At 39.3% G+C, this 24,790-nt stretch overlaps 1 protein-coding gene across 1 annotated transcript in view; it reads right to left on the minus strand.

Moving 5' to 3' along the window:
• Positions 1-24,790, minus strand: part of dnah6 (dynein, axonemal, heavy chain 6) — a 67,488-nt gene that overhangs the window by 7,945 nt on the left and 34,753 nt on the right. Inside the window, exons 52-77 of the mRNA XM_086082837.1 lie at positions 21,532-21,672; positions 20,013-20,255; positions 19,721-19,888; positions 19,401-19,636; positions 18,640-18,784; positions 18,327-18,443; positions 18,108-18,231; positions 17,764-17,960; positions 16,315-16,518; positions 15,789-15,914; positions 14,967-15,131; positions 14,638-14,705; positions 14,349-14,529; positions 13,407-13,586; positions 13,051-13,284; positions 11,018-11,153; positions 10,734-10,906; positions 9,746-9,936; positions 7,275-7,435; positions 7,062-7,150; positions 6,798-6,944; positions 6,565-6,703; positions 6,009-6,128; positions 5,797-5,918; positions 5,373-5,502; positions 5,121-5,248 (exon numbers count right to left, since the gene is read on the minus strand). Coding sequence (XP_085938963.1) covers positions 5,121-5,248; positions 5,373-5,502; positions 5,797-5,918; positions 6,009-6,128; positions 6,565-6,703; positions 6,798-6,944; positions 7,062-7,150; positions 7,275-7,435; positions 9,746-9,936; positions 10,734-10,906; positions 11,018-11,153; positions 13,051-13,284; positions 13,407-13,586; positions 14,349-14,529; positions 14,638-14,705; positions 14,967-15,131; positions 15,789-15,914; positions 16,315-16,518; positions 17,764-17,960; positions 18,108-18,231; positions 18,327-18,443; positions 18,640-18,784; positions 19,401-19,636; positions 19,721-19,888; positions 20,013-20,255; positions 21,532-21,672 — 4,065 coding nt within the window. The remainder of the gene's footprint in view (positions 1-5,120; positions 5,249-5,372; positions 5,503-5,796; positions 5,919-6,008; positions 6,129-6,564; positions 6,704-6,797; positions 6,945-7,061; positions 7,151-7,274; positions 7,436-9,745; positions 9,937-10,733; positions 10,907-11,017; positions 11,154-13,050; positions 13,285-13,406; positions 13,587-14,348; positions 14,530-14,637; positions 14,706-14,966; positions 15,132-15,788; positions 15,915-16,314; positions 16,519-17,763; positions 17,961-18,107; positions 18,232-18,326; positions 18,444-18,639; positions 18,785-19,400; positions 19,637-19,720; positions 19,889-20,012; positions 20,256-21,531; positions 21,673-24,790) is intronic.

The following is a 24,790-nucleotide window of genomic DNA, read 5'->3' on the forward strand; positions in this document are numbered from 1 at the left end:
ATGGGTCCTGGCTTGCAGGGTTCCATGAATTTTCTGTAATAGGTAGAAGTGTTGATTTTGTCCAGTTAATAGAATAGTCTGATAACTGTGAGAATTTAGTTATTAAGTTAAATACTTCCCCTAACGAAATAGCAGGCTTTTCTAAATAAAGTAAAATATCATCGGCATATAGATTAATTTTATGTTCTGTTACCCCAGAGTGAATTCCTTGAATCATTCTTTCCTGGCGTATGGCTAATGCAAGCGGTTCAATAAATATTGCAAATAATAAAGGCGACAGTGGGCATCCCTGTCTTGTGCCTCTCTGTAGAGTAAAACTCTTAGATATAATCCCATTAGTAGTAACAGTAGCTTTAGGAGTATCATATAATACTGACACCCAGTGAATAAATGACTTCCCAAAGCCAAATTTATTAAAAACAGCAAAGAGGAAGGACCAGTTAACTTTATCAAAAGCTTTTTCTGCATCCAATGATATAATAACTGCCTTTTTATCATGCCGCTGTGACATACTAATAAGGTTAAAGAGCCTTCTAATATTATTAGTAGAGTGACGCTCTTTAATAAAGCCTGTTTGGTCGCTATGAATGATTGTCGGGATTACTGTTTCTAATCTAGATGTAAAAGCCTTAGTGATAATTTTAATATCAGTGTTAATTAGTGAAATCGGACGGTAACTTGATGGAAGGGTGGGGTCTTTTTCTGGCTTTAATAAAAGTTTAATTGCTGCTGTATTCATGTGTGGGCGTATGTGACCATTAGTTTTAATTTCTGTTACTACTCTTAAGAATAGTGGAGCAAGCATTGACCAGAAGTGCTTTAAAAATATAGCCGGATAACCATCCGGGCCGGGTGCTTTGCCATTTGGCATACTATCTAGAGCACTGTACAACTCGTTTATAGTAAGTGGTGCATCTAACATATCTTTATATTCAGTAGTTACCTGAGGTATATTTAAGCTACTGAGGAATGCCTCAATATGCTCTGGGTTAGGTTTATTAGTTTCTGAGTATAAGTTGTGATAATAATTAAAAAATTTGATTAATTTCTTCTGGTGATTGTGTACATTCACCAGTTGTACCTTTAATAGCCGTTATAAGCGATTTTTCCCGATTACGTTGAAGTTGGTTTGCAAGAAATTTACCTGATTTGTTATTATATTCAAAGTTGTTGTATCTCAATTGTTGTATTATAAACTCTGTCTTTTTAGTTAACATATCGTCTAACTGTATTTTTGTATTTTGTAAGTCAGTCCATATTTGGTTATTTGGGTTTATTGCGTACTCATCCGTCAGTTGTTTAATTTTATCTTCCAAGTCTTTTTCTAATTTTTGATCCTGTTTCTTTTTATAAGATGAATATGATATAATTTTACCTCTAATTACTGCTTTCCCAGCTTCCCAGAGAAGAGCTGGAGATAGGTCTGGAGAGTCATTTATTTCCAAAAAGTCTGCCCATTCTTTTCTTATAATTTTGTCAAATTCTGCGTCGTTTAGTAGTGAGATGTTAAAACGCCATGTAGGTGGTGGTTTAAAGGTATAATCAACTTGTAGGGAAAGGGAGACTGGTGCATGGTCGCTAATAATAATAGGATGTATTTTTGTAACGGTTTTATCAGCAATAGAATTATTTGTAAGAAAAAAATCAATTCTTGAAAAGGACCGGTGCACAGCGGAAAAGAAGGTAAATTCCTTCTTATTTGGGTTTTTAAGTCTCCAGCTGTCGACGAGGCCAAAGTCATCCATATATTCCCCTATTACTTTTGTGGATTGTGATCGCCTTATACATGTTGTTTTATTAGAACGATCTATTAATGGATTTAAGGTTGTGTTAAAGTCTCCTCCAATAATAATAGTAGAGTTCGCTGCTAATTCAAACAGCTTAGAGAAAAATTCATGGAAAAAAGCCGGATCATCATTATTAGGGGCATATAAATTACCGAATGTATATATTTTATTAAATATAGTCACCTGAATAATAATGTATCGGCCCTCTGGGTCTGTTATTGTATTATTTAGAGTAAAGAGTAAATTCTTATGTATGAGTATACAGACTCCCCTTTGTCTACTGTTATAAGGGGCAGAGTACGCTTGGCTAAAATTTTTATCAATAAGTAATTTTTCTTCAGATTTTTGTAGGTGGGTTTCTTGTAGGAGGCAAATATCTGCTTTTAATTTTAAGAGATGGTCTAAAGTTTTTATTCTTTTTGCCTGTGAGCGAGCGCCACAAACATTCCAGGAAACCAGAACTAATTTATGCATACAAATAATATAAACTCAGTCCTATGTATATATCTGTATAGGCCATTTGCCACCACTGGCATGTTATAGGATAGAATCAAAGTGGTTAGGTGATTTATATAGTTTGTATAAAATATGAGGTAACGTATAAGGTAACATGTAAGGTAATGTGTAAGGTAACGTGTAAGGTAACGTGTAAGGTAACGTGTAAGGTAACGTGTAAGGTAACGTGTAAGTAAATAAAACAGTGCAAAAACGAGTAGGGCGGTGAAAGTGAAGGAAATTAACAGGGGATTAAACATAACAATACACCAGTAACCCCAGCGAGAATTTTTTTTTTTTTTTAAATATACTTTAGATATAGTTGTGTATTAATATTATATTTATAATATAGCCTAAACATAATAAGTATTCATATTTTTGGTTTTATAACCACATATACAGTATATGTATACACCTAGTAATCAAACTAAGTTTAGTTCCACCAATGCTAATTAGAACAGCCAGGAAGTGGAATTGGGGTTCCGGAATAGTTGGCCATCGATATATAACTTATCAACGGCTATCGTAGTCCGTTTACCCTCCTGCCTATTTTGTTTCATTATAGGAAACAGTACCTTTCGCCGCTCATTGATCTCTCTCGGGAATTGATCATTCATTCCAAATGAGGTCCCTTTAAGCTCCCGTCCTTTACTTTTAACAAATAATTTCGTTTAAAATGCTCAAACTTGGCAATAATAGGACGGGGTTTGTTGCCTCTACGGGCTCCGAGCCGATGTACCCGGTCAAAAGAGATGTTATTTACCGTCTCCTGAGGAATTTTTAATGAATTCGTCATAAATTTTTTTATCTCAACCTCTGGGTTATCAGAGGTATTCTCAGATATACCTGAGAATATTAAATTCTCCCGCATACTACGGGATTGTACGAGCGTGGGAATATCATTTCCATCGGCTCCGGTTCACCTGCTCCTAATTTTAATGCACCACACACACACACTTGTATATACACTGGGTGGGGTCACATTCACGGTTTAGGGGTAGAGTTCGCCAGTCCGCGAGCTGGCGGACTCAGTAACAGGGGTTAATTTTCACAAAGAACGCTGGGGTGACGACCGGGGCCTTCCCCCGCTGGGCCTGGGGTTCAGGGGTGTCGGCCGCCCTCCGGTGCCCCCATCTCCCCCTTCTGCCCCCGGTGTTCCGTCCTTCCACACGGCGGGGGGTGGGGTGGGCGCGGCTGTCCTCTCCGCTCCGCTGTCCGGCCCCTCTTCGGCGCCGGTGCCTGGGTGCGGGTGGTCCCCGGGGGCTGGGGGTCGGGGGCTGGGGGGCTGCCGGTTGGTCGGGGTGGGGGGGCGGCTTTGTTGGGGGGGCGGTGGTGGGGGTTGCGGGGTGGGGGGTGTCTGGGGGATTGGGGGCGTGGGGGTGGCTGGGGCTGGGTTGGGGTGGGTGGCGGGGGTGGATGGGGGGCGGGGGGTCGTGGGGGGGCGGGGGTTGGGGGCCGGTGGTGTGCCTGGTGGGCCTGCAGTGCCCCGTCCTGCTGCGTTGGGCCGGGGGCGCGGGCCGTGTTGGGGCGGGGGGCGCTCCTGCTCCTGGGTTTGCTCTCCGGCCGGTGGCCCTGGCGGGGCCCGGGGGTCGTCCTTTGGCGCTGCCGCGGCCTGGGGGGCCCTGAGGTGTTGCGCTTGCTCTGTTCCGGCGGGGGTCGACGGCTCCCCTCTTTGGTGGAGATTTTCATGCATGCCAGATCCACCACACCAGCATCTACCGAAACTCAGACACAATCTGTTTCCTCCTCAGGTTATTGAATCGGTGGAGGCTGGTGTCTGCGGATCTCACGCGGCTTCGTCTGTCCTTCCTTCCTTTTCTCGGTCTCTCCTTTGGTCTCTTGAGGCCTCCCTGATTTTATGTTTTTTGGATTTGTTGGGGTCTGGATGTTTCTTGGGCTGGGGAGGAGTTCTGGTGGGGGGTGTCTGGTCGGTGCTGGATTTCACCTTCCTTGGTTTTCTTCGGTCCCCTCGGGTCTCCTGGTGTTCGGTTTAGGTGAACGGTATGAGATTTTTTCTAATAGGTTTTCTGGTGAGCTAACAAATACACGCACGCACGCACGCACGCACATACACATACTCACCCACACACACACACACAAAAAAAAAGAGCAATGATGATGACATTTCCGAATGAACAATACTGAGCTCTTATAAAAAAAAAAATAAAAAATAAAAAAAAAAGGAATCGATATAAAATGTCCCAAAATCGATTTTTTAAATGTATTCTATACCATAAAAGCTATCAAATGTATAGCTATAGTTGTGGTTCACACACAGTTTTTGTGGAAAAAGTCACTTTACTTACAATTCAAAACTTAATAAAAGTAAATTAAAAAAATACAAATAAACTTTTATGTGTCCATTTGTCATTCTGTCTTGCAAAACAGACTGGAGTAGATCATGACGATTAGACGCTATAGATTGAAGCAGAAATCATTGTCAATCAAATCAGTTTGAATCAAAAATCTTTTTGAAACGAAAATCGATTCTGATTTGAATCGCAGACCCAAAAATCAGAATCGAATCAAATTGTGAGACAGTCAAAGATTCCCACCCTTATTGCTCATGTATGGTTCAGTTGGATTTCGTTAGTACATATTGTTTCAATTTAACTTTCTTTGATTACCTTGACCAAAATAACTTACTAACTTTACAAAGACAATACAAAAGCAATACATGGACATTATCCTTCAAGCATCCGTGTTTGAACTGTATATGTACCACAAAACAGCAAGACAAGTGTAATAAAAAGTTGACCAGAATGAAACAGTTAACTTTTCTTTTTTGGAATGATTTTAAATCTATGACAAGTGTAATAAAATCACTCTTATGATTACCCTTAGTAAGCGAACCAGTTTGGTGAATCTGTCGGCCTCCTGGCCTAACACAGTTGTGAGGGAGTTGAGTCGACCATTATCGTCTCTCTCGAATATAGACTCCAGCGCCTCGTCCATATCAAGGCGCTCTACACAAAAATGAAGACAAGCACAAAAACACAATATCAGACATGCATTGTACAAGTGGGAAAAGCTCTGTCTTAAATAAATCCTTTCATAACCATTCTAGAAAAACAAATAGTGTCTGCGTACCAGGCAGCTTCGCAAGTATAGCTTCGGCAAGCTCGCACACTATCTCGTCATTGCTTTTGGCTCCTAGTTGTGCTGAGGAGCGAGGATTTACATCCAGAATGGTGTTGATCAGATTCATGGTTTCTCGGCGCTGTGGAGACAAACACGTGTAAAGTACAGAGAGAATGTAATTGGCCAACATTAAAAAAAAAAAATCTTAACATGCATTCAGACTGAACATTCTGTTTCCAATATGCCATTTTTTTTTTCATTTTACTAAGATACTTTTATTATAAAAGTTTTTTTCAAATTACATTTTGCATACAATCATGTATATGGACAACAAAAATGTTAATGGTTTGCTAAGTGCCCATTACGGAATGACTCCATAATGGTTGGAGATGAATGCTGACAATTCCTACTTGTGTCTTTGCAAGCTCCATACCTGGAAAGCCAGGTTGGCATTTTCATGCATGCCAAAGACCTCAGGGTCATCAATGATTGGAAGGTTCTCAATGTACTCTATATATAAATCCAATGTGTCTAACGAAGGGGCATAGTAGACACCTAATGAACACGAGAAAACAGTAAATCAACAGTTGTGTTTCAAATAATTGCAGTCCAACAGAAGAAGCCAAATGGAATTTTAAGAGGTACCAGACTCTGAGAAAGTATAGTGAGGCCCCAGGGTTTTCGGGGACAAGAAGCCTTTTAGGACTGTTTTGAGGCAGCGTTGGTCCCACACATCTGTCACTCTGCCTCCATATGTGATCTCACCTGGGAATACACACTCACATTTGACCCGTTTGCTCCTTCCACAAGAGAAGGATCAGTAATATGCTGGATTAATCAACACAATTAAAAAACACTATTATCTTTCCATTGGTGCACTCAGTATATTATCATATATTATTTCACAAATTCATCAGTCCATACCAATTATCCTCTTAAAGGTCATATTAAAAGCAGCACATTTGTCAAAAAGGAGAGGTTGTACGAATTCCTTTTATGCAGTTCCAGCACCCTCTGGTGGTTAGTATATTAGTGCAGTTTAATTTTAATTGGGTATGTTTTGGCTACCTATGTTTTAGAACCACTCAAATGGCCAGATGAAAGAGTTAATCCACAAATTGACTAAATTGACAATGTGTGAGTGCATTAAATTTATTAGTGATTGTAGGTTGTTTATGCACATTGATTCGGGTTCACCTACTGGTGATATATGTAACTGCATCCCAGGGAATAACGTCATTGTTGCAGTAGAGTTCGAGGTTGAGCAGAGCACATTCCCTGTCACTGTCACTGAACTCGTAGGGAATGTTCCAGCCAAGAGGACCAAACTTTTTGCGCTCCTGAAGTGCACATGAACAAGATAAACATTTAAAGGTATACTAATACAGCAGAAAGCAAAGTGACAAGATATTGCACCATTGCATAGGTATAAACCTGAATGACTGCATGGAAAAAGCAGAGTCCAAAGACCATCTTCTTCCAATCCAGCCCCAGAGCGTGCTCTTCAAAGAAATCGATAGAGATTTCTGTGAAGGCTCGACGAATGTTGGCACGCAGACCTTTTGGAGGTTCATTTGTCACCTTGAAGAAACAAATACAAGCTAACAGAGTCAATAATTACACATTTGTTTCCTAAGAGTCCATTGTATTGCAACCAGAAAAATCGCTAATGCACTTAATGTTCAAGCTGAAGTTTACCTTGACAGAGTTTTGTAGCACCGTAACAGGAAACACTTTGGTCGGCATGGAACTGAGAAACAAACGGAAGTTCTCATGGATTGAGATGTCTGCAGAGGAAAATAATGCGTCACTCAATATACAAAACATGCCATACATTACAATAAAAACAAATAATTGTGGTAACAGTTCCATGTGTAATAGTGTGTGACACATTTATTAATATTTCTTTACCAGGCTCTGCAAAGGTCTTAATGAGCTCCTCCATGGCGAGCATCCAAGAGACTGCTAAATGACAGTTTTGCAAGAAAACCCAACCTCCGTCCTCTAATGCTGATTTAATCATTTTCTCTGCTATGGGCCCCTGTCCTTGACCCAATGAAATGGACTCAACCCTAATAGTTACAGAGAAAAGATTATTTCAATATATAGTTGCATAAAATCGATATCATTTTAAAACCATCTTTATTGCATCACATTTCTTAAAGAACCTTTAAAGTCATTTACGTAATTTATTTTGATACGTGGACGAAAATGTGGGTACTCTGTTAACAGAAATAACTTGAATCTGACAAAAGTGATGTTATTGAAAATGTAATAAAAGTTCATCATTAAATATCTGACATTGCTTTTGTACGACAGCGTATTAGGGCCACGTATAAATATATATTTTTTAGAGGACGGGGGCAATATTCGGAGAAAAAAACTTGCAAAAATGCCACTTTATAATCTTGCAAATTTACAAGTATTTTTCTCGCAAATTTGCCACTTTATAAAGTCCCAAATTTGCGGCTTTATATAGTGACAGATTTGCAAGAAAAAAACGAAATACATGTAGCGTAGCTATAGTCTAATCATGTGAGGATTCGTTGGTGGTTAATGGAATACTGTTTATAAAATGAAAAGGTAGGATGGAGACGGATTCATTCTTAAATTAAAACTTTACTCGTCATTCACTGCAGCCAGAGCGACAACACTTCCTGATCCCCTATCAGCTGACTAACACTATCCAATCAAATGCTAGCATACCATAGGTACCGGTAAATGCAAGTGAATGACGGCGAGCAGCAGATTCGACACATCAATTTAGCTATGTGTATTTCTCGTAAGTTTTTGATTTTTTCTCTCGCAAATCTGCCACTATATAAAGTGACAAATTTGAGAGAGAAAAACTCATAAATTTGTGAGTTTATAAAGTGGCAAATTTGTGATTTTTTTCTCTGAATATAGCCCCCGCCCTCTAAAAAATATATATGTATACGTGGAACTAATACACTGTCGTACTTTTGAATAGTGGTTCAACAGAATTATTTAGAAAAAAAAGAAAGAAAAGAAACAGGCCTGGACAAAAGCGATGGTACCCTTAGAAAAGATTGAAAACAATATGATCAAAAGGACAAAGTGTGGCCTCTAATTAGCATCACAATGTCTTCAATTTTGTAATCAGTCAGTCGGCCTATTAAAAGGGTGACGAGAAGTCACTGAACTGTTTGGTGATATGTGTTCAATACTAAGCATAGACCAGAGGAAGCGAAGGAGAGAGTTGTCTCAGTAGCTTAGAAAGAAAATAATAGACAACACATTAAAGGTAAAGGCTGTAAGACCATCTCCAAGCAGCTACTGTAGACGTTCCCGTGACTAAATGTACAGTTGCACAGATCATTGAGAAATGTAAGAGCTATGGGACTGTAGCCAACCTCACTGGACATTGCCACAGGAGGAGAATTGATGACAAGCTGAAGAGATGAGAAAGACGAAAGGTAACAAAAGAGCCCAGAACAACCTCAAGAGAGATCAAAGTTGAACTCCAAGGTCAAGGCACAGTACATCAGTGCCAGATCGCACCAGTCCTTATTGTTTGAGCCAAAGTGGACTTTATGGGAGACAACCGAGGACACCAGTGTTGAAAATAAATTGTATCAAAAAGTTGTTGTTTTTTTTTTTAAGTGAGAATGGAATTTGCCAAACAGCATATTGAAAAGCCACAACGTTTCTGGGAGAATGTCCTATGGACAAACGAGACCAAGTTAGAACGTTTTTATGGCAAGGCACATCAGCTCGATGTTCACAGATGCAAAAATTAAGCAGTAGGAAGATGCCTCTCACCCAGCAGATATGCAGGCGGGGGCGTGGTTGAAGACCGTGCTTTGGTTCAATATTGTGCTTGTTCAGATCTACTTTTAATGGCAGTCTGAGTGTAAAGACAGCAGTGTGTGCTGCTTTATTCTGCCACCTCATTTTTGTCCAAGCATGGTTCATGTATTTAAAATAATTCTGTTCAACAACAATATCAGTATCGGATTTTCACTGGTTAATTTTCCTTTTAATTTTATCAGAGTGGAACCCCCCGCATACTCACGGTTCGGCATATTATTTTTTCGCTCAGGTTTCTCAACCAATTTTTCGTCGAAAAAGTGTATTTCAATTAGTTCTACGCACATTTTCCCTATTCGCGGGCCGGCCAAGGCTCTATTTTTCATTACTTTGAAGCCTAATTGTATATACTTGATTCTTTTTTTGTTTATTCAAATTGGTAGGCTTGTTTACTCTTTTCTACACAAAATTAATTTATAACTTCATTTTCACTTTACAGGGGCTTTAGAGTGTATGTTTGTGCTAGGGTGTAGTGTAGCAGACAAATGTTTCGACTTTGAATATGACATTCTTACTGATGAGTCATCTACATATCTTTTCCATGGTTTTACCTATCAAGACAGCCCCTCTCTTTTGCAAAACGCTGGAAGGCACCCATTGGGTCAGATCCGGTGCTGAGAATGAAGACCAGAGGCGTGAATGGGGACATGTCATTGTAGAGATTAACCAAATCAATGGGAGGGTTTTCCACAAACTGCTTCCCTAAACTGACAATCACATACTCTGTTGCTGCAAAAACAACCTGGACAAGAAAGAAAGACAGAATTTACAAAAATATTACTTTGGTACCATTGCTTCAAATTATCAACCACAAAAAGACGATACAAAGGGTGGATGGAACTCAACAGAATGCAAGTCTATTTACTGGTTGACAAATAAAACTTAATTGTGGGCAACAATAGAAATTGAAAGAGAAAACGGCCTTCTCACAAACAAGGCTAGTCTTGTTCTTGTAATCAACAGTTTTTATTGTTGCCCAGGATGTCACATTTTGAGCATCATTAAGATCACACTTTCCCAAGTCTCCTATTATAGTTGCGTAAAATGTAGGTACCTTGAAAAAGCTGATTATGTCTCATTGTCTCATGTTTCTCAAAGGCCACACTTCTGAATGTGATTACTTTTAAAAAAAAATCATTGAGATTTTACACAATGATACAGCACTCTACAAAACGTCTCTCAGTGACACAAGACATAAAATATACTTTTATACAGAGGTGGGCAATTTACAAAATGTTGCTGGTTACATCATTCGTCAGCACCTTGGGCACCCCTTTCGTCATCGTCAGTCCGTCATTTTATCAAGCCGAACTAAACTGTAATCAACAGTCCGTCATTTTATTTTAACCATGCTTCCGTCATCACTTCATCGCCACAATTTTAGGAACAACAGACAAAGGTGGTCATTCCGTCAGTATTGAGGTACTGTCCACCAGTCCGTCATTCGTCAATGACGGACTGACAGGAAGTCTGTCAGAATTGACGGAATGCCCGCCTCTGCTTTTATGATACTATCATATATTGATGATTGTAACCTACCTTCTCCTCCATGAAGCACTTGATAAGGACCAGCTTTTGAAAAGAACTCAACCTTTCATTCCAGTAGCCTTTGATTCCACTTTTTTGCTTCCCCTCTTCTGACAAATCAAGAGGTGGCAACACTGACACATAGCCCTCCCAACTTTCTGGATTAAGAGATGACTCAAAACTTCCTAAATAAAGATAATTGGGATTAGTTAATACTCTATAAATGCACAAGTTTTCAAAGAGAAACGAATCACTGAACCAGGCTAGCCAGGTCAGAAGATGGGGTGCAAGTTTACCGAGCTGAACATGGATGTGTGTTGCAATGATTTCTTTGGAGAGGCCCTTGAAGCAGAGAAGTGACTCCTCCAGTTCACAACATGTCTCCCAGTAATAATCACTTAGCCATGGGACATCTGGCCGCTCCTCAAATTCCTATAGGAGATATGAAAGCAGTGATGATTACAAGAGTGGGTGGTTGGGGTGCTGGCTGACTAATAACGTCAACATAAATTCCACAAATATCGCAGGAGAAGTGAAGATCCAAGTCCAAATGACCTTGCATTCTTCTAATATTCTACAAGGGCTTTCACATTTATTGTTGCAAATCTATCAGTATGCTGCATGCAAGTTGTAAGATTTCTGAAAAATAAACATGCTATTGGGATAGAACAATATATTTGTAAAATAAATGTACATCCATTAAAGGAACCCCAGACACTCAAGAAGAGATGATAATGTTTTCAAACATAAGAAATCTTTTCTTAAGTGAAGTTTTAATCAGATTCATGAAAGATTCTCCAAACAGCAGACTTGTTGGCACTTGTGGCAGCAAATCAATTCACTTTTAAATTCAAGTTCCCTCTCGCTCTCCTCATTAGCATAACACATTTATTTGTTGTGTTATCCACCATCGAAGCCTGAGCAGGACTGACAAGAGGCATTAAATCTACAAAAGGTAAAGTCAGCATGTGGAACATCATTTCAATAATACAAAAAAGTATGGAGGGAATAAGGGCCATCTCGGACAACATAGGGACTGTGATGATTTTAGACTTCGGGAAGTCTACCTCACGAGGAGGAACACGTCAGCTCAGAGAAGCGGTTCTCTGACACAAATACAGCCACTGTCACAAAAACCCAGGTCAGTAACATTTATTCAACCTCAGAAAACCGATTTCAGAAGCTGCCAGTTATTTTCTACAGTTGCACATAAGTCTGTATACTGTGTGGTTCCCTAGTTGCATGAATATTTTGCAGACATTCATCCAGATTTTCATCAAAACAGCTAGCTAGGGAGGTCATTGGTGCAGAGATCCACAATATCCAGAACATCTCCTCATCCTGTCCCTGCAGTGTTCTAATCTAGCAAAATAATCTATCTAAACAAATATCTAAGACAGTGGTCCCTAACCTTTTCGGAGGCAGTGAATCTCAACAGTTTCCTACACACATTCACCAAACCAGGGGTGCTCAAGTTCGGTCCTCGAAAGCTCCTATCCAGCCTGTTTTCCATGTTTCCCTCCTGCAGCACATCTGAATTTAATGATCAGCTAATCAGCAAGCTTTGCAGAAGCCTGATAACGATTCTGATCCTGAATCAGGTGTATTAGTGGAGAGAAACATAGAAAACAGGCTGAATAGGGGCTCTCGAGGACCGAACTTGACCACCCCTGCACCAAACCATTCTTTATTGAAAAATACAATTAACCAATGAAAATAGCAGAAGCCCCAGAATTGAGCCCTGTGGAACACCATATGTTCCGTTGTGTAAATTAATATTGCACATGGCAAATGGTACTTCATCTATATAACGCTTTTACGCCTTACAAGACCATCAAAGCGCTTTACATTCGACTACTCATTTACCTACTGATATCACAGCATCAGGTGCAACTGAGGGTTCAGTATCTTGCTCAAGGATACTTCCACGTGGTCACAACGGCATGGGATCGAACCCACAACTTACGGGTTGCGAGACGACCACTCTTCCACTGATCTACGCCACCATACACATATTAGTCCGACCACTTTCTTTTTTTGCTTGAGAATACCTGGTAACCAAATTGGCTGAAATTTAAAAATCTTTTCTCATTAACCACTCATGACAGAGTGAAAAATTAGTTGTTATCACTGCAATCCAAGCAGGCAGGCAGTTGCACAGAATGCCTTGTGAATGTCTTTCCTTACTTGCAACACTGGCATTTTTTTCCTTGTCACCAACTGCCACACTGCAATGTTCAGCATATGTATTTTACCCTAAGACGCTAAAATCAAAGGAGATTTTTCAACAAGCTATTTTTAGCATAATGTCATTCAATCCCCATCCCACCTTTTCCATAACTGCAGAAGACCGAATGAAATTCTGCCACTCCGCCTCCGAGATGTCACCACGGTGCTTCAGGATCTCAACACACAACATGAAGCTGTAGATGAGTTTGTGCTGCTCGAAAAGGCCCCGGGAAACATTTATGTAGGAGTTGAGTAAGATCTGGTCGAGCAGGATCTGGAGACGCTCTTCCAATATATCGCTCTTCTCAGACATCTCGATGGTAGTGTTGAAGAGCTGCGGTTGTTTGTATAAAGAAACATTCATAAAATTTGAAAATCATAGTTATGTGTTCATCACAAAATACCAGTCTAAATGTTTCCAGGGGATCAATAAAAAGCAAATGCAGTCTCTCTCACCTGTTTAAAGTACTTGAGTGAGAATTGATACATTGGATCAATTTCAGAGAGACTGGCGACGACAAAAAACAGGACAGAGCCTCGGGTGGCTACAGATCGGTAACCCTCTCTTGCATTATTGATCATTAGCTCGGTGGCCTCTGCCTCCTCCAGTCGTTGTTTGATAGCTGCTGATGTCACCTGTGGAAGGTAGAAAAGCACAAAATAATAATGGAGCGGAATAATAAAACAGTCACACACATAAGTGACCCTCGAAATTGGAAGTGTAGCTGATTTCTTTTTTATCAGTGACATAAAAACATTTGTGCTTGACATCAAGAGATGAATCTGACAAGTGGCCAACTCAATTTCAGATGTTATTTGTAGTTCTTTAGTTTATTCAATGTAAACGTATAAGATTTGTAACATGGTTTATAATGAAAGACCACATTAACTCATTCAGTGCCATTGACGGCTATTTCTATTAGTTTAACTTTTTTTCCCACTTTTGTTAACAAGAGTATGAAAACCTAGAATTAAAAAAATATATATATTTTATTTTTAAAGAAAAGATTATTCAAAATTAGGGGCGTCAGGCGATTAAATTATTAAAAATTAGGGGCGTCAGGCGATTAAAATTTGTAATTGTAATTAATCGCATGACTTCAATAGTTAATTCACGATTAATCACAAATGTTATATCTGTTCTAAATGTACAATAATTTTCTTCTATGTTTTTATACTGTTGTTAACAAAAGTTAAAAAAAATAGTTAAACTAATAGAAATACTTCAAATTAATTTTTGACGTCTATAGCCGTCAATGGCAGTGAATGAGTTAATAGGTAGGCAAAAGTAGCTTTTGAGATGAAGCCTATTTTGGAAGTTGTAGGGTAAGATTAAAAATGATCAACGATGATGTTTAATTTGACACCAAGGTACTTAATTATCAAAGTCAGATTTACCTTTGATTCCTGTAGAGTGGTAACAAGCTCCTCATTGTCAAGTATGTTTCCCTCAGAGGTGAAGAGAAGCTTCAGAATGCGATCTTCAATGTTCTTCAACTGGATGCGGTCATTATTGATGCGCACAACCAGATCGTTTCTCTGCTCTTCCAGGTGTGGACTTTCCAGGCACACCACATCCCTGAGAAGGGAATGGTTGGAGGAGATCAAATAGTTTGGGAGAATGGGACGGCATCGCTTGTTACTGCTCATTAAAAAAAAGAAAAGGAAAAAAAGTGTAGAGTAATACCCAAGCAGCTGGTCCTCTAAGCCAGACTTTGTCACAGTGAAGTTGATGATTGTTACTTTGATACACACCTGAGAGGTAAAAACACACATATGAAAACATGGATTCAACAACAAAAGCATTGTCAAACACATTGTTGCTCACATAGGCCTTTTTTTTTTCACCAATGACCAGGTAAAATACATAAATCTCAACAGTGACACCTTTCCTTTAAAACTGGTAGGAATCAGTCCTGCGCGGCTTCCATGACAGGCAGCATGTATCAATACACTACAACTGTCATTACAACGAATGAAAAAGTGTGAAATTGTGAGACTAGGTGCTGTCACTACCTCTGGTAGATAGTGTGGATTGGCCATTTTAGTTGTCATATAGAACCGGAAATTTTTGTCATAGTCAATATCTGAGTCTCCAAGTCGGATCAAAGTCCTTCCACCTGCCACAAATGTCTGCTTCAGCAACACGGGCTCCAGAGCAGGATCCAAGTACTCCTTTAACTACACACACAGAAGAAAGTACAGATGTAGACATGTCAAATTTTACTGTTTGTGTAGCTCATAATTCCACTTTGGATTAGCATTTTTGTTTTGTTTTTTTAATGGGAATTTAGTGTAAAACATATTTTCTAGATGGCAGATGATAGATGTGATTTGTTAATCATTGCTCATGCACAGTATGATCCTGAATTATTTGGACAATGGTGTTTTTGTGATTTTGAGAGCGGAGAGAACACAGCCTTGACACGGCAATTGTTTTTTCTACTTTTCTGTCAACCGACACATCTTCAATCAACTAGTGAGTCTGTTCGACACCATTTTTGACATACATTTATTTTTCTATCATTTTGATACAAGTAGACCTTGGTTATCGTCTAGGTTTTTAGACATAGATAATTTAAGTTCTACCTCTACCTAATCTCTAAAATGACAAAAACTGAACATAAGATTTTCAGTCGCATTGTGATTATTTTATTTCAATTTTAAAACTCATCGCTTTCATTGTTCAAGAGCAATGCTGCATGAATTGTAGTAAATGTGTTAACCAATTTTGTCTTGTTATAATTTACAACAAAACACAGCAACTTTTAAAGCAACACACATTTTTTTGTGATCAATTATGACATGAATGTGCAAAGTTCAGCCGTGTTTTTCTACCTCTTCCAGCAGAACAGGCATGCCCATACGGATGCCATTTTCTAGCTTGTGAAGAAAGTTTGGATCAGTGAGCTTGATCACTTTTAAACCATTCTTGGCCTCCTTTTGGCGTATCCATCGGTTAGCCTAAAAAAGAAAGAATGGGCAATTTATGTCTGAGTGTGGAATGATATGGAACCAGAAATTAAACCTCAAATAATATTTCAGTCAAAAAGATAATCACATACGTTTGCTGTGTAAGTCAGTGGAAAATTAAAAATACATTGTATTACATCTTGTGTAAACATTTCATTTATTCTGACAGCAAGTCTACTGGATATTATTTCCAGTTATTTAATTGAAAAGAACCACAGAAACGGGAGCAGCTTTAAAGTAAACACAAGTAGTTGAAAGGAAGATAAGTGGTACAAAACATTAGATTTTTCAAGTTCTTTTTTTTTTTTTGTCTTTTAATAAAGTGACAATATTCCGTCAATAATAGTTTATATTGTACTGTATATTAAGCACAGTTAATTAGCTCATTCACCTGATCTTGGGGGTCAATCATGAGAGGCCAGCGGCGACCCTCATTCACCAGTATTCCATTCTCTGTGGACACCGTGTCCCGGGGCAGACCTTCATTATTCCATTTTTGAATGACGTATGGGTCACCCAGAATGTTGATAAGGCTGAAGCTGGCACTTATGGGAATTTTCAGTTTTTGGCACTGTATTATCCACTCGTCAACCAGCTGAAGAAGGAGGGAAGATGTGAAAACTCGAATAAATTAATTGGGCTTGATAGCAGTCTTTTATTTTTAATTTATAATGTACCACCATTAGGGTGAAGTTGTCTGCACAGCAAGGAAACTGACATTAGCTTTTTGCTTTCTCAGTTTGTTTCATTATGTATTAGAAATAATAAAGTGGACATATTTTACATAAAAACACAAAATTCAGAGCAATAGGAGCATAGGGAAGAATAAATCGTGTGTTTTCTTCCCCTTTTTTTGTTGGGGAAAAAACATTTACGTTTCACAATCAAATTTCCCTTTAGCGACTCTATTTAAATAAATTACCAATTATTCTAAATGATTTGTAACTTACTCTGCAGATCACTGTCTTAATTAACTATTTCACAATTATTCAATACCCTTGATTTGATAAGCTTTTAAAATACTGTATTTTAATTGAGTTGGACAGAGGCTCCCTCTGCTTCTGGTGGGAGGATAGTTCCTGACTTTTGTCTGCCTATGCACCAAACAGCAGCTCAGAGTACCCACCGTTTTGGAGTTCCTGGAGGGGGTGCTAGAGAGCGCTCCCACAGGAAATGAAATTATTCTGCTGAGGGACAGTTGGTGTTACTTTAAAAAAAAAAAACTTCAGGGAACTAATTATTTACATTTTCAGTGATGCTGCTGACCCTGGGAACTCACAGTCTATTTTTGTTTGAAATTAAAACTAAATTAGTACAATTTTAATATTTCAGATAGTTTGAAATTTTGGGAAACTTTATCTACTGTAGAAAACAATTTACTACAATTGTTATTAAAAAAAAATTTAAACAAAGATGTCTATTGACCAAGATTATTATTTTTTTTGTTATTCCAATATTTTACAAACCCTAAATGTTGTTCAATAAACATATGCTTAAAAAAATAAAAGGGGGAGTTTGTTTTTGTTTTTTTCAAATTTTGATGCTACTAGTTTCCCTTTTAGTGAAAATGAATATCAGCTCCAAATATCGGTTATCGCCGTCCTTGACTACTAACAATTGGTACTGGCATCGGCCCTGAAAAAAACATCGGTCTACCTTTAGTCATCATATTCTTCATCCATTGTGTTACATGCGAGGCTAACAGCTACATACATACACGGAGTGCATATGTGCAATGTGCAGAGTAGAGTATGTATTGCGTAAAACTGCAGCTGTGGTGTTGTTTTCATAGCTGCTTATATTGTAAATTACAATGAATGAATTAGGAGACTCTTCCTACCAATTTTCTATAGTGAGAGGTGAATGCTCCATAGTAGGCCACACAAGCAGCGGCGATAAAGACGTTGCCTACAACATCGATAATCTGTTGATCAAATGTGGCAACACTTTGCTCCCAGCGCACTTGCTCATCTCCTAAAGCCGATGTGAGCTTCCCTGCTCTGGTCAACCGAGCCTGTGTCACTGCCATTGTGTTAACTGCGCAAAGAGAAAAGAGTCAGAGATAAGGACAGGAATGATTTGCTTTTAACAAATAATTGCAAGACACAATTGCTTAATGGTGTACATTCAGGAACGAATCCATAGTTAATACTTTAGCACAGGTACAAAGGACATGACAATCACCCAATTCCTGCTTTTCGTTAAGGCTGCTGTCATATGATTCCTGTAGAACCCTGATCTTGTCTTCCACACTCTGGAGCATTTGTTGCTTTTCTCTCAGTGTTGCCATTGTGAGTTCCAGCTCCGCCTATATTGGATGTGCAGGTATAACTGAGCATGCCAAAACAGTGAACCGTTTCAAGTGAGTGCATACAGCGTTGTGCTGTAGACTAAATTGCTGACCTGCGCCTTTGCAAATGCTATTCTCTTTGGACCAACTTCCTTGAGGATTCTGGAGTATATGTCCATAGCCCTAACCCACATACACATGGATTTGCATGCTTTGGAAACCTTCTCCACCTTTAAACCAAACAAGGGTCCAGCAAAAAGATAAATAATGAAATTCGTCAACTTAAAAATTGAAATGACACATTTTACCATGAAGTAACTTTATTCAATCTGTGACACTGCCAAGTGCAAATGTTATCAAAGCTACCAAGTAGCTATCAATCAAAACTACCACCATTTTTTTGGGGGACTAAAAATAGAAACAAACCTTCTCGGGTATGAAGTCCGGGTTGTTGATGTATTTCTGCAGCTTTGCCAGGACTTGAGGCTTAATATTGTCCTTGTCGTAGTCAGTCAAAAATCGGGTAAAATTGGAATCACCAAGTAACTTTTTGGCATTTGGCCAGTCCGGCCTGTGCAAGGAAAAATAAGAGATTCAAAATGCAATGCTGGTCAAATTAACGTTACAATTTTACAGATAAAGTGATCTGTGGTTAGTACTACTATATAACAGTATTTGTGATTGAAAACAGCATAGATAATAAAAAAATTAAAAAAACATTAGGTTACAGGAAATATTACCGCTAATTTAGGGAACATTATAAAATGTGCATTGATTTATATACATGTACGGTAAATGTATTGATAGGTTTACTATACTGACACTTATTATTCTGACACACAATATGAGACATGACATAAAATAATCCAAGCACTACTTCATCACTTAGAGTTGGTCTATTCTTAATTGTTCATTTGCATGCTTCCAATATTTTGGATACCTTTTCTGTTTCAGCCTAATTGTGCTCCAATGCATAAAATGAGATTCATAAAGGCACAATTGAATTTTCGAAGTTTGATATAGAATAAGATCACAACTTTGGGATGAACAAGAACAGAGAAAAATGTACAATGCAAATGTCTTAGCATTTTTGATTTATTTTAACGCTCTCTGTAAAAAAAATTTGGTTCTCTTGCCATTGTATATATTTTTTACTGGAATTTTGCTAGAGAGAGAAGCACACAGACTTGTAGTTGAGCAGGATGCAGACAGCTTCCATGACAGTCATGACCATGTCAGGTGGTTTGGTGAACACTTTGAGCTCCGAAATGTCAGCCTTGTCCAGAGAACTCAGAGCCTGGTTAGCACCCTCCAAGGCAGGCAGAGCCTCATTCAGGTCTCTTTGGGTATCATCAGCTATCGCCTGAGTATCTTCAGCCTTGACCTTTGCTATTGCCTCTTCTTCTTTCACAATACGACGTGTCTGTAAAATTAAAAAAATGCACGTGTCAAATATACTAAGACTTGGGGTTTATCAAGACAATTTCGGCATAAAAGAGTGAAATACCTCATCAGCACTTTCTTGGTCAACAGACAGTTTTTCCATTAAAGCGTCAACATCAATGCTTTTCTGTTTGAGAAGTGGCTCCAGAGCAGAAAGGTCCACTTTCATTGTGGCCACAAGCTCATTGGTCTCCAGGAGCTTTGTCAGACCACTCTTAACACGGTCCCTTGCCTATAGAAATGCACATGACAGCGTGATGTTTAACTGAGATGATATTACAGCAGAGTAACACTGACTGAAAATGTGTCGCTATTTTCTACACACATTTTCCATTTATTTTTTGGCTTCGCCTTACAAGCACGAGCTGCTGCCTCTTGTTGTCAAGCATGGACAGGTACAGGTTGATTAGTTCTAAGTAGGAAGTGGGCGTGGTGTAATAGCGACGTCTCAGTTCTAAGTAGAATCTATCAGCCATGACGGTGACGCTGACATGCGTCTCCACACACAAATCTGAGAAGCTATGCTTGAGTTCATCCGTACCAAAGTCCACACCCTGGAAGAAGGCCTGAGAGACAGAAAGGAGGGCCTCACGAGGCCACTGAATAAAAGGAGAATAGAAGGACAACAGGTAAGGGAATGGAGCAATTCAGCAGCTGTTTATAGACCCTGCCCTCCCTCCAAAAATATCGCAACACGAACAGTAATTAATTCAGTAAGAAAAAAAAAGTTAAAATAAAAAAGTTAAAATACATTAAAAGTTACATACAAGACACACCATCAGTATTTCAGCTTTTATTTCCATGGACTAACTTATGGATATGACAAACAACTTAGAAGATTCGGGTTTTGCATGTGCAGGCTACAATTGCAAATAGAGGTGAAACCAACTTCAAACATCCGAGAGTGTCTACGGGTGAAACACCTGCAAATAAGAAGGACGATAACTTTTTCAGTCTTTGCAAATATTGGCCTTCCCGAGCACAATCATTTGGAATGTCCGGAAGAAGAAACAAAACACTAGTGTACCACATAAATGACGTCAAATGGGTAAAGATACATGAAAGGACAGATGAGATTAATCTTAAGCCTTAACTTAACGAAAAGGCAACATTTGGGAGAAAGAAATGTCTGCTTTTGACCCCAAACACGACAGGATCATCTGTGAAACCAAATGCAGGCAAAGTCATGGCTTCTTCTCAGGCAGACTTATAAATCTTGTTGACGACAGTGATCAAAATGAAGTCTGAACTTCTTCAGAAACATTTTGTCGCCAATTTAAAGAAAAATACAGCCAAATTGATGGGGAGATCCGTCATCATGCAGCTACTCAGGGCTAGATTAATCTCTCGATTTAAACACTATAGAGCATGCATTTTATCTTCTAAATTTGAGATCCAAGGGAGTAACCCCCAAAATGAAAAACAAGTGGAAACGGCAGTAGAAAAAGCACCATAAAGATGAATGCAAGACTTTGTTGATGTCAATGGGTCAGTCTTGATGCAGTTAAACATGTCATCTTAGTCACTTAGGTCTATCTATTTGATCCAATCTGCTGCTCATACAACAACTTGGGGTTCTAAAATGTTCCCCCAAAAAAGTTTTTTATCAGCTCTAAATGTTTAAAAGAGAAAAAAAAGCTGAAATGAGTTGTGAAATACATTTTTATCTACAGCAGAAATAATGGGAATTGGCCTTGGAAGGGAAAGTTGACTACATAGGTTGATACCAGTAGCCTACAGCATTGATAATGTTACAGGGGTGGATAACGCCTATACAAAAATACACACTATAAAAAAACACAATATAACCCATACCCAAATATATTGACAAATGAATTGCCATGGTCAGAAAATGGCAGCGTGACTTCAGCATACCTCCACAAACCAGTCAATGGTGCAGCAGTTGACCAGCGAGGGGAACATGCGACAGCGGGACCTGAAGGCATCACCGACTGGACTCATACACAGCACAATATGCAGCTTCTCCCGGACACGAGAGATAAAATATTGGAACACCTGAAGGTCACAAACACACAACAAGTTTGTGAAGTTTTCAACCTGATGTCATTCAATTGTAATGTGTTCTAAAGCTGTAGCCTACACGTCATTTGTGTTAGCGGGTCATGTTTTAAATGTGATTGAACCCAACTTGAAATAATCAATGAACAATGATTATTGCATATTATAGTTTGTTACCTCATAAACAGCTCATGTTTTTATATCCATTTAAAAAAAAGTTTGTAATGCTATTTATACGGCCACATAGACCTTTCATATTACAATATTCAATTTTTTTCATTAAAACAATTCATTGTATTTTGTGAGAACAATGGGTAATTGTGTTATGAGTAAGGCACCCATTTTACATTAGACAAATCCCACAGCACACCACCAAATAAAAAAAACCCATCAAATTATGATCTCGTCTCAATGTACTCACAAGTTAACTTAGTGTGAAATGGGCTTCTTTAATTGAACACAGTGCTGATGGTATACACAGAGGAAGCCATGATCTATTCTGTTTCTACAGTATTTTCTTTCACTCATTTGTCAGCCTGTATGAAATTGTCAGGACTGGAAACTGGCATTTTCAAAAAATATCTAATCATGAAGAGAGCAGACTCCAATAAAGTCAAGTGCCTTCAATAAGTAAAGGAGCAGGGCGGTCTCAGACTGATACAATATTTTAAATGAATGGCTGCTGTCGCACAGTTGCTAAGAGCCTGCAGATGAGAGAAAAGGGAACAAAGCAAAGCAAAGCAAAGCATACTTACGTGTAAGTCATAAGCAAGATTGGCATTTAGAGAATGATATATAAAACTGAAAGGAACTCAAAGCGCCACACCACATACGCACATTGCCGCCGGTATAAAACAGGAAAACCCAAATATGGAAATCGACACCATTACAGTACAGACAGGACCTAAAAGAGACACATTTAAAAGGTGGCTCACTGCAGGAAAATTTGCTTGAGTCCCTGACCAATCAGAGGGTTAGGGATTCACCAGGAATGCTGTATGAAAAATCGGGACAGAACTCTCAGGGTTTTTCCTCTGCTTGGAATCAATTATTTTTTGACCGGATCAGCCTTTTGCCTCCAGTCTCAATTTTTGCCTGTTTTTGCACCAGATTGGTGAGCTTGGCCAGGGATCCTCCCTCGTCCACGGACCCTGCTGGGGGACTCTTCAGCCTGTTTATACGGTTTTAGCCACTTTAATATTAATGGCAACATACTTGGCTAGGCTTATTGTACCTTCTGCCATCTAATGGAAGTGTATTAATTTGTTCTGCCTGCCATTATACATTGATGACATAGATACATGGCCACATACATATGTGTAATTAATAAATATGTTTTTGAAAAATTAAAGGAATTTGGATAATTTCCTGCGGCACTTCTAAGGCATTACACTGCCCTTGGTTTCTTTGGTGTTTGCCATGGGGCAGCGAATAAGGAAGACAGTGTCCTGATGCTAGCGGCAAGTCCTTCACGTATTGGATGCACCTTATGACATCATGACACTGCTCTCAAGGTGAACATTAATTCAACTTGAAGGCACGTTGCGGTACGATTATCAGCCAGTTGTAAGTTTTGCAACTTCATTAAAGACAACAGGACTCCTCCCGTTGTTCTGCAACACGCCAAAGTGGGGTTGGTTGACCAAGAGACGGTCTGTCTCTTAGTCCACAGACAGCCAACCCCCACCCAGCTCTGGAATTTAAGAGTGAATGAGAAAAAAAAACTTTCCAAAAATAGGGTTAGGGTTAGTCTTAAATGAATTAGGAAATGTTAGGTATTTGCTATTCTGAAATATTGACCCAATGAAGTATTGTGAAGGTGTCTCATATTTGTGACATATTCCCCACTTAACCTTTCATTTGTGCATGTGTTTAACAGTCGTAAGCTCTAGGTTACATGCTGTACATGTGTTCGACTGTCCGTGTTTGCATTGATTGAATCTTGACCTTAGAATCAAATATGGGATCAAAAATTCAAGCTGTTGATTCTTTGCAAAATTCCCTCCAACCTGGTAAATTTCTACCGGCCCCTCAGTTGAAACCTGAGACATGAAGACAGAACCCATGGGGCCTCATGTACAAAGACTTGCGTGGCTTTCATACTAAAGCACAGCGTATGTCCATATCCAGGAAACGTCGCACGCACACAAAAAATCCAAATGAAGAAATCTGTGCGTATGTACTAATCCAAGCACATTCAGTTCTCAATCAATGCGGAAATGTTAAGAGTACCAGACTCCTCCCTCTCCATGCCCACACATAAATATGCAAATTAATATAACAGGGCTTGAGGGTGGGAATGATTACATTGCATGATAAGATAATTACATTATAAAGAATAGGCACAAATGAAAACAAACGATGTGAGCTTGAGACGCTTGTAAACAAGGTAGAGGAGGTTATTTTTGGCAGGCTGTCCTCGGAAGTCTGTAACAACCTCATTGACGAAAGTGTCTTCGTAATATGTCAGCCGTCGCGGAGGCTTTAAGCTACATTTAATAAAAGAATACTAGACAACCCTCCACCGCCCCCAATACTGGATGAATGGCGTGTTTAAGGAGCATCGATCTGTTTGTGATTGTGGAGGTTTATATTTGGAACATGCGCATCCCCCACGCGCACCACAGAGACAATATTTCGTGGCATGCCCGCCGCCGTTAGCTAGAGAGTATGTTGAATGCGCTTGTTTAAAGGACATCAGGTAGTCATTGATTAATTTGTGATCGGAAAACCTGCGCAGTCACAACCTACCCATCCCCGCATCCTATGTCGTCCGCCGTACCTACAACACCTCCGCACCCCCATGACAACGGTTACGTCTTCGACACATGGATGCCGCCATTCTCCGCTCCCCTCCCGTGGGTATAAAATTATAACTAAATAATATATGACATACAGTAAATATAATTTCACAGCTACCACCTGGCGAACAATCCACCTCTCGCAACTGCCCAGCATCATCTCTACGACTTGCCAACGGCTCCAAAGCAAGAAAATCTTGCCGTGAAGCACCGCACATTCCCACGCTCATTTCACATCTGAACGTGAGAGTGAAAAGGTGCGTACACCGCGATTTTGTGCGTACGCACCCTTTGTACATGAGGCCCCTGGTGAG

The sequence above is a fragment of the Leptonotus elevatus genome, chromosome 8 (assembly GCF_054856555.1).
Source record: "Leptonotus elevatus isolate MCC_2025b chromosome 8, RoL_Lele_1.0, whole genome shotgun sequence".
NCBI lineage: Eukaryota > Metazoa > Chordata > Actinopteri > Syngnathiformes > Syngnathidae > Leptonotus > Leptonotus elevatus.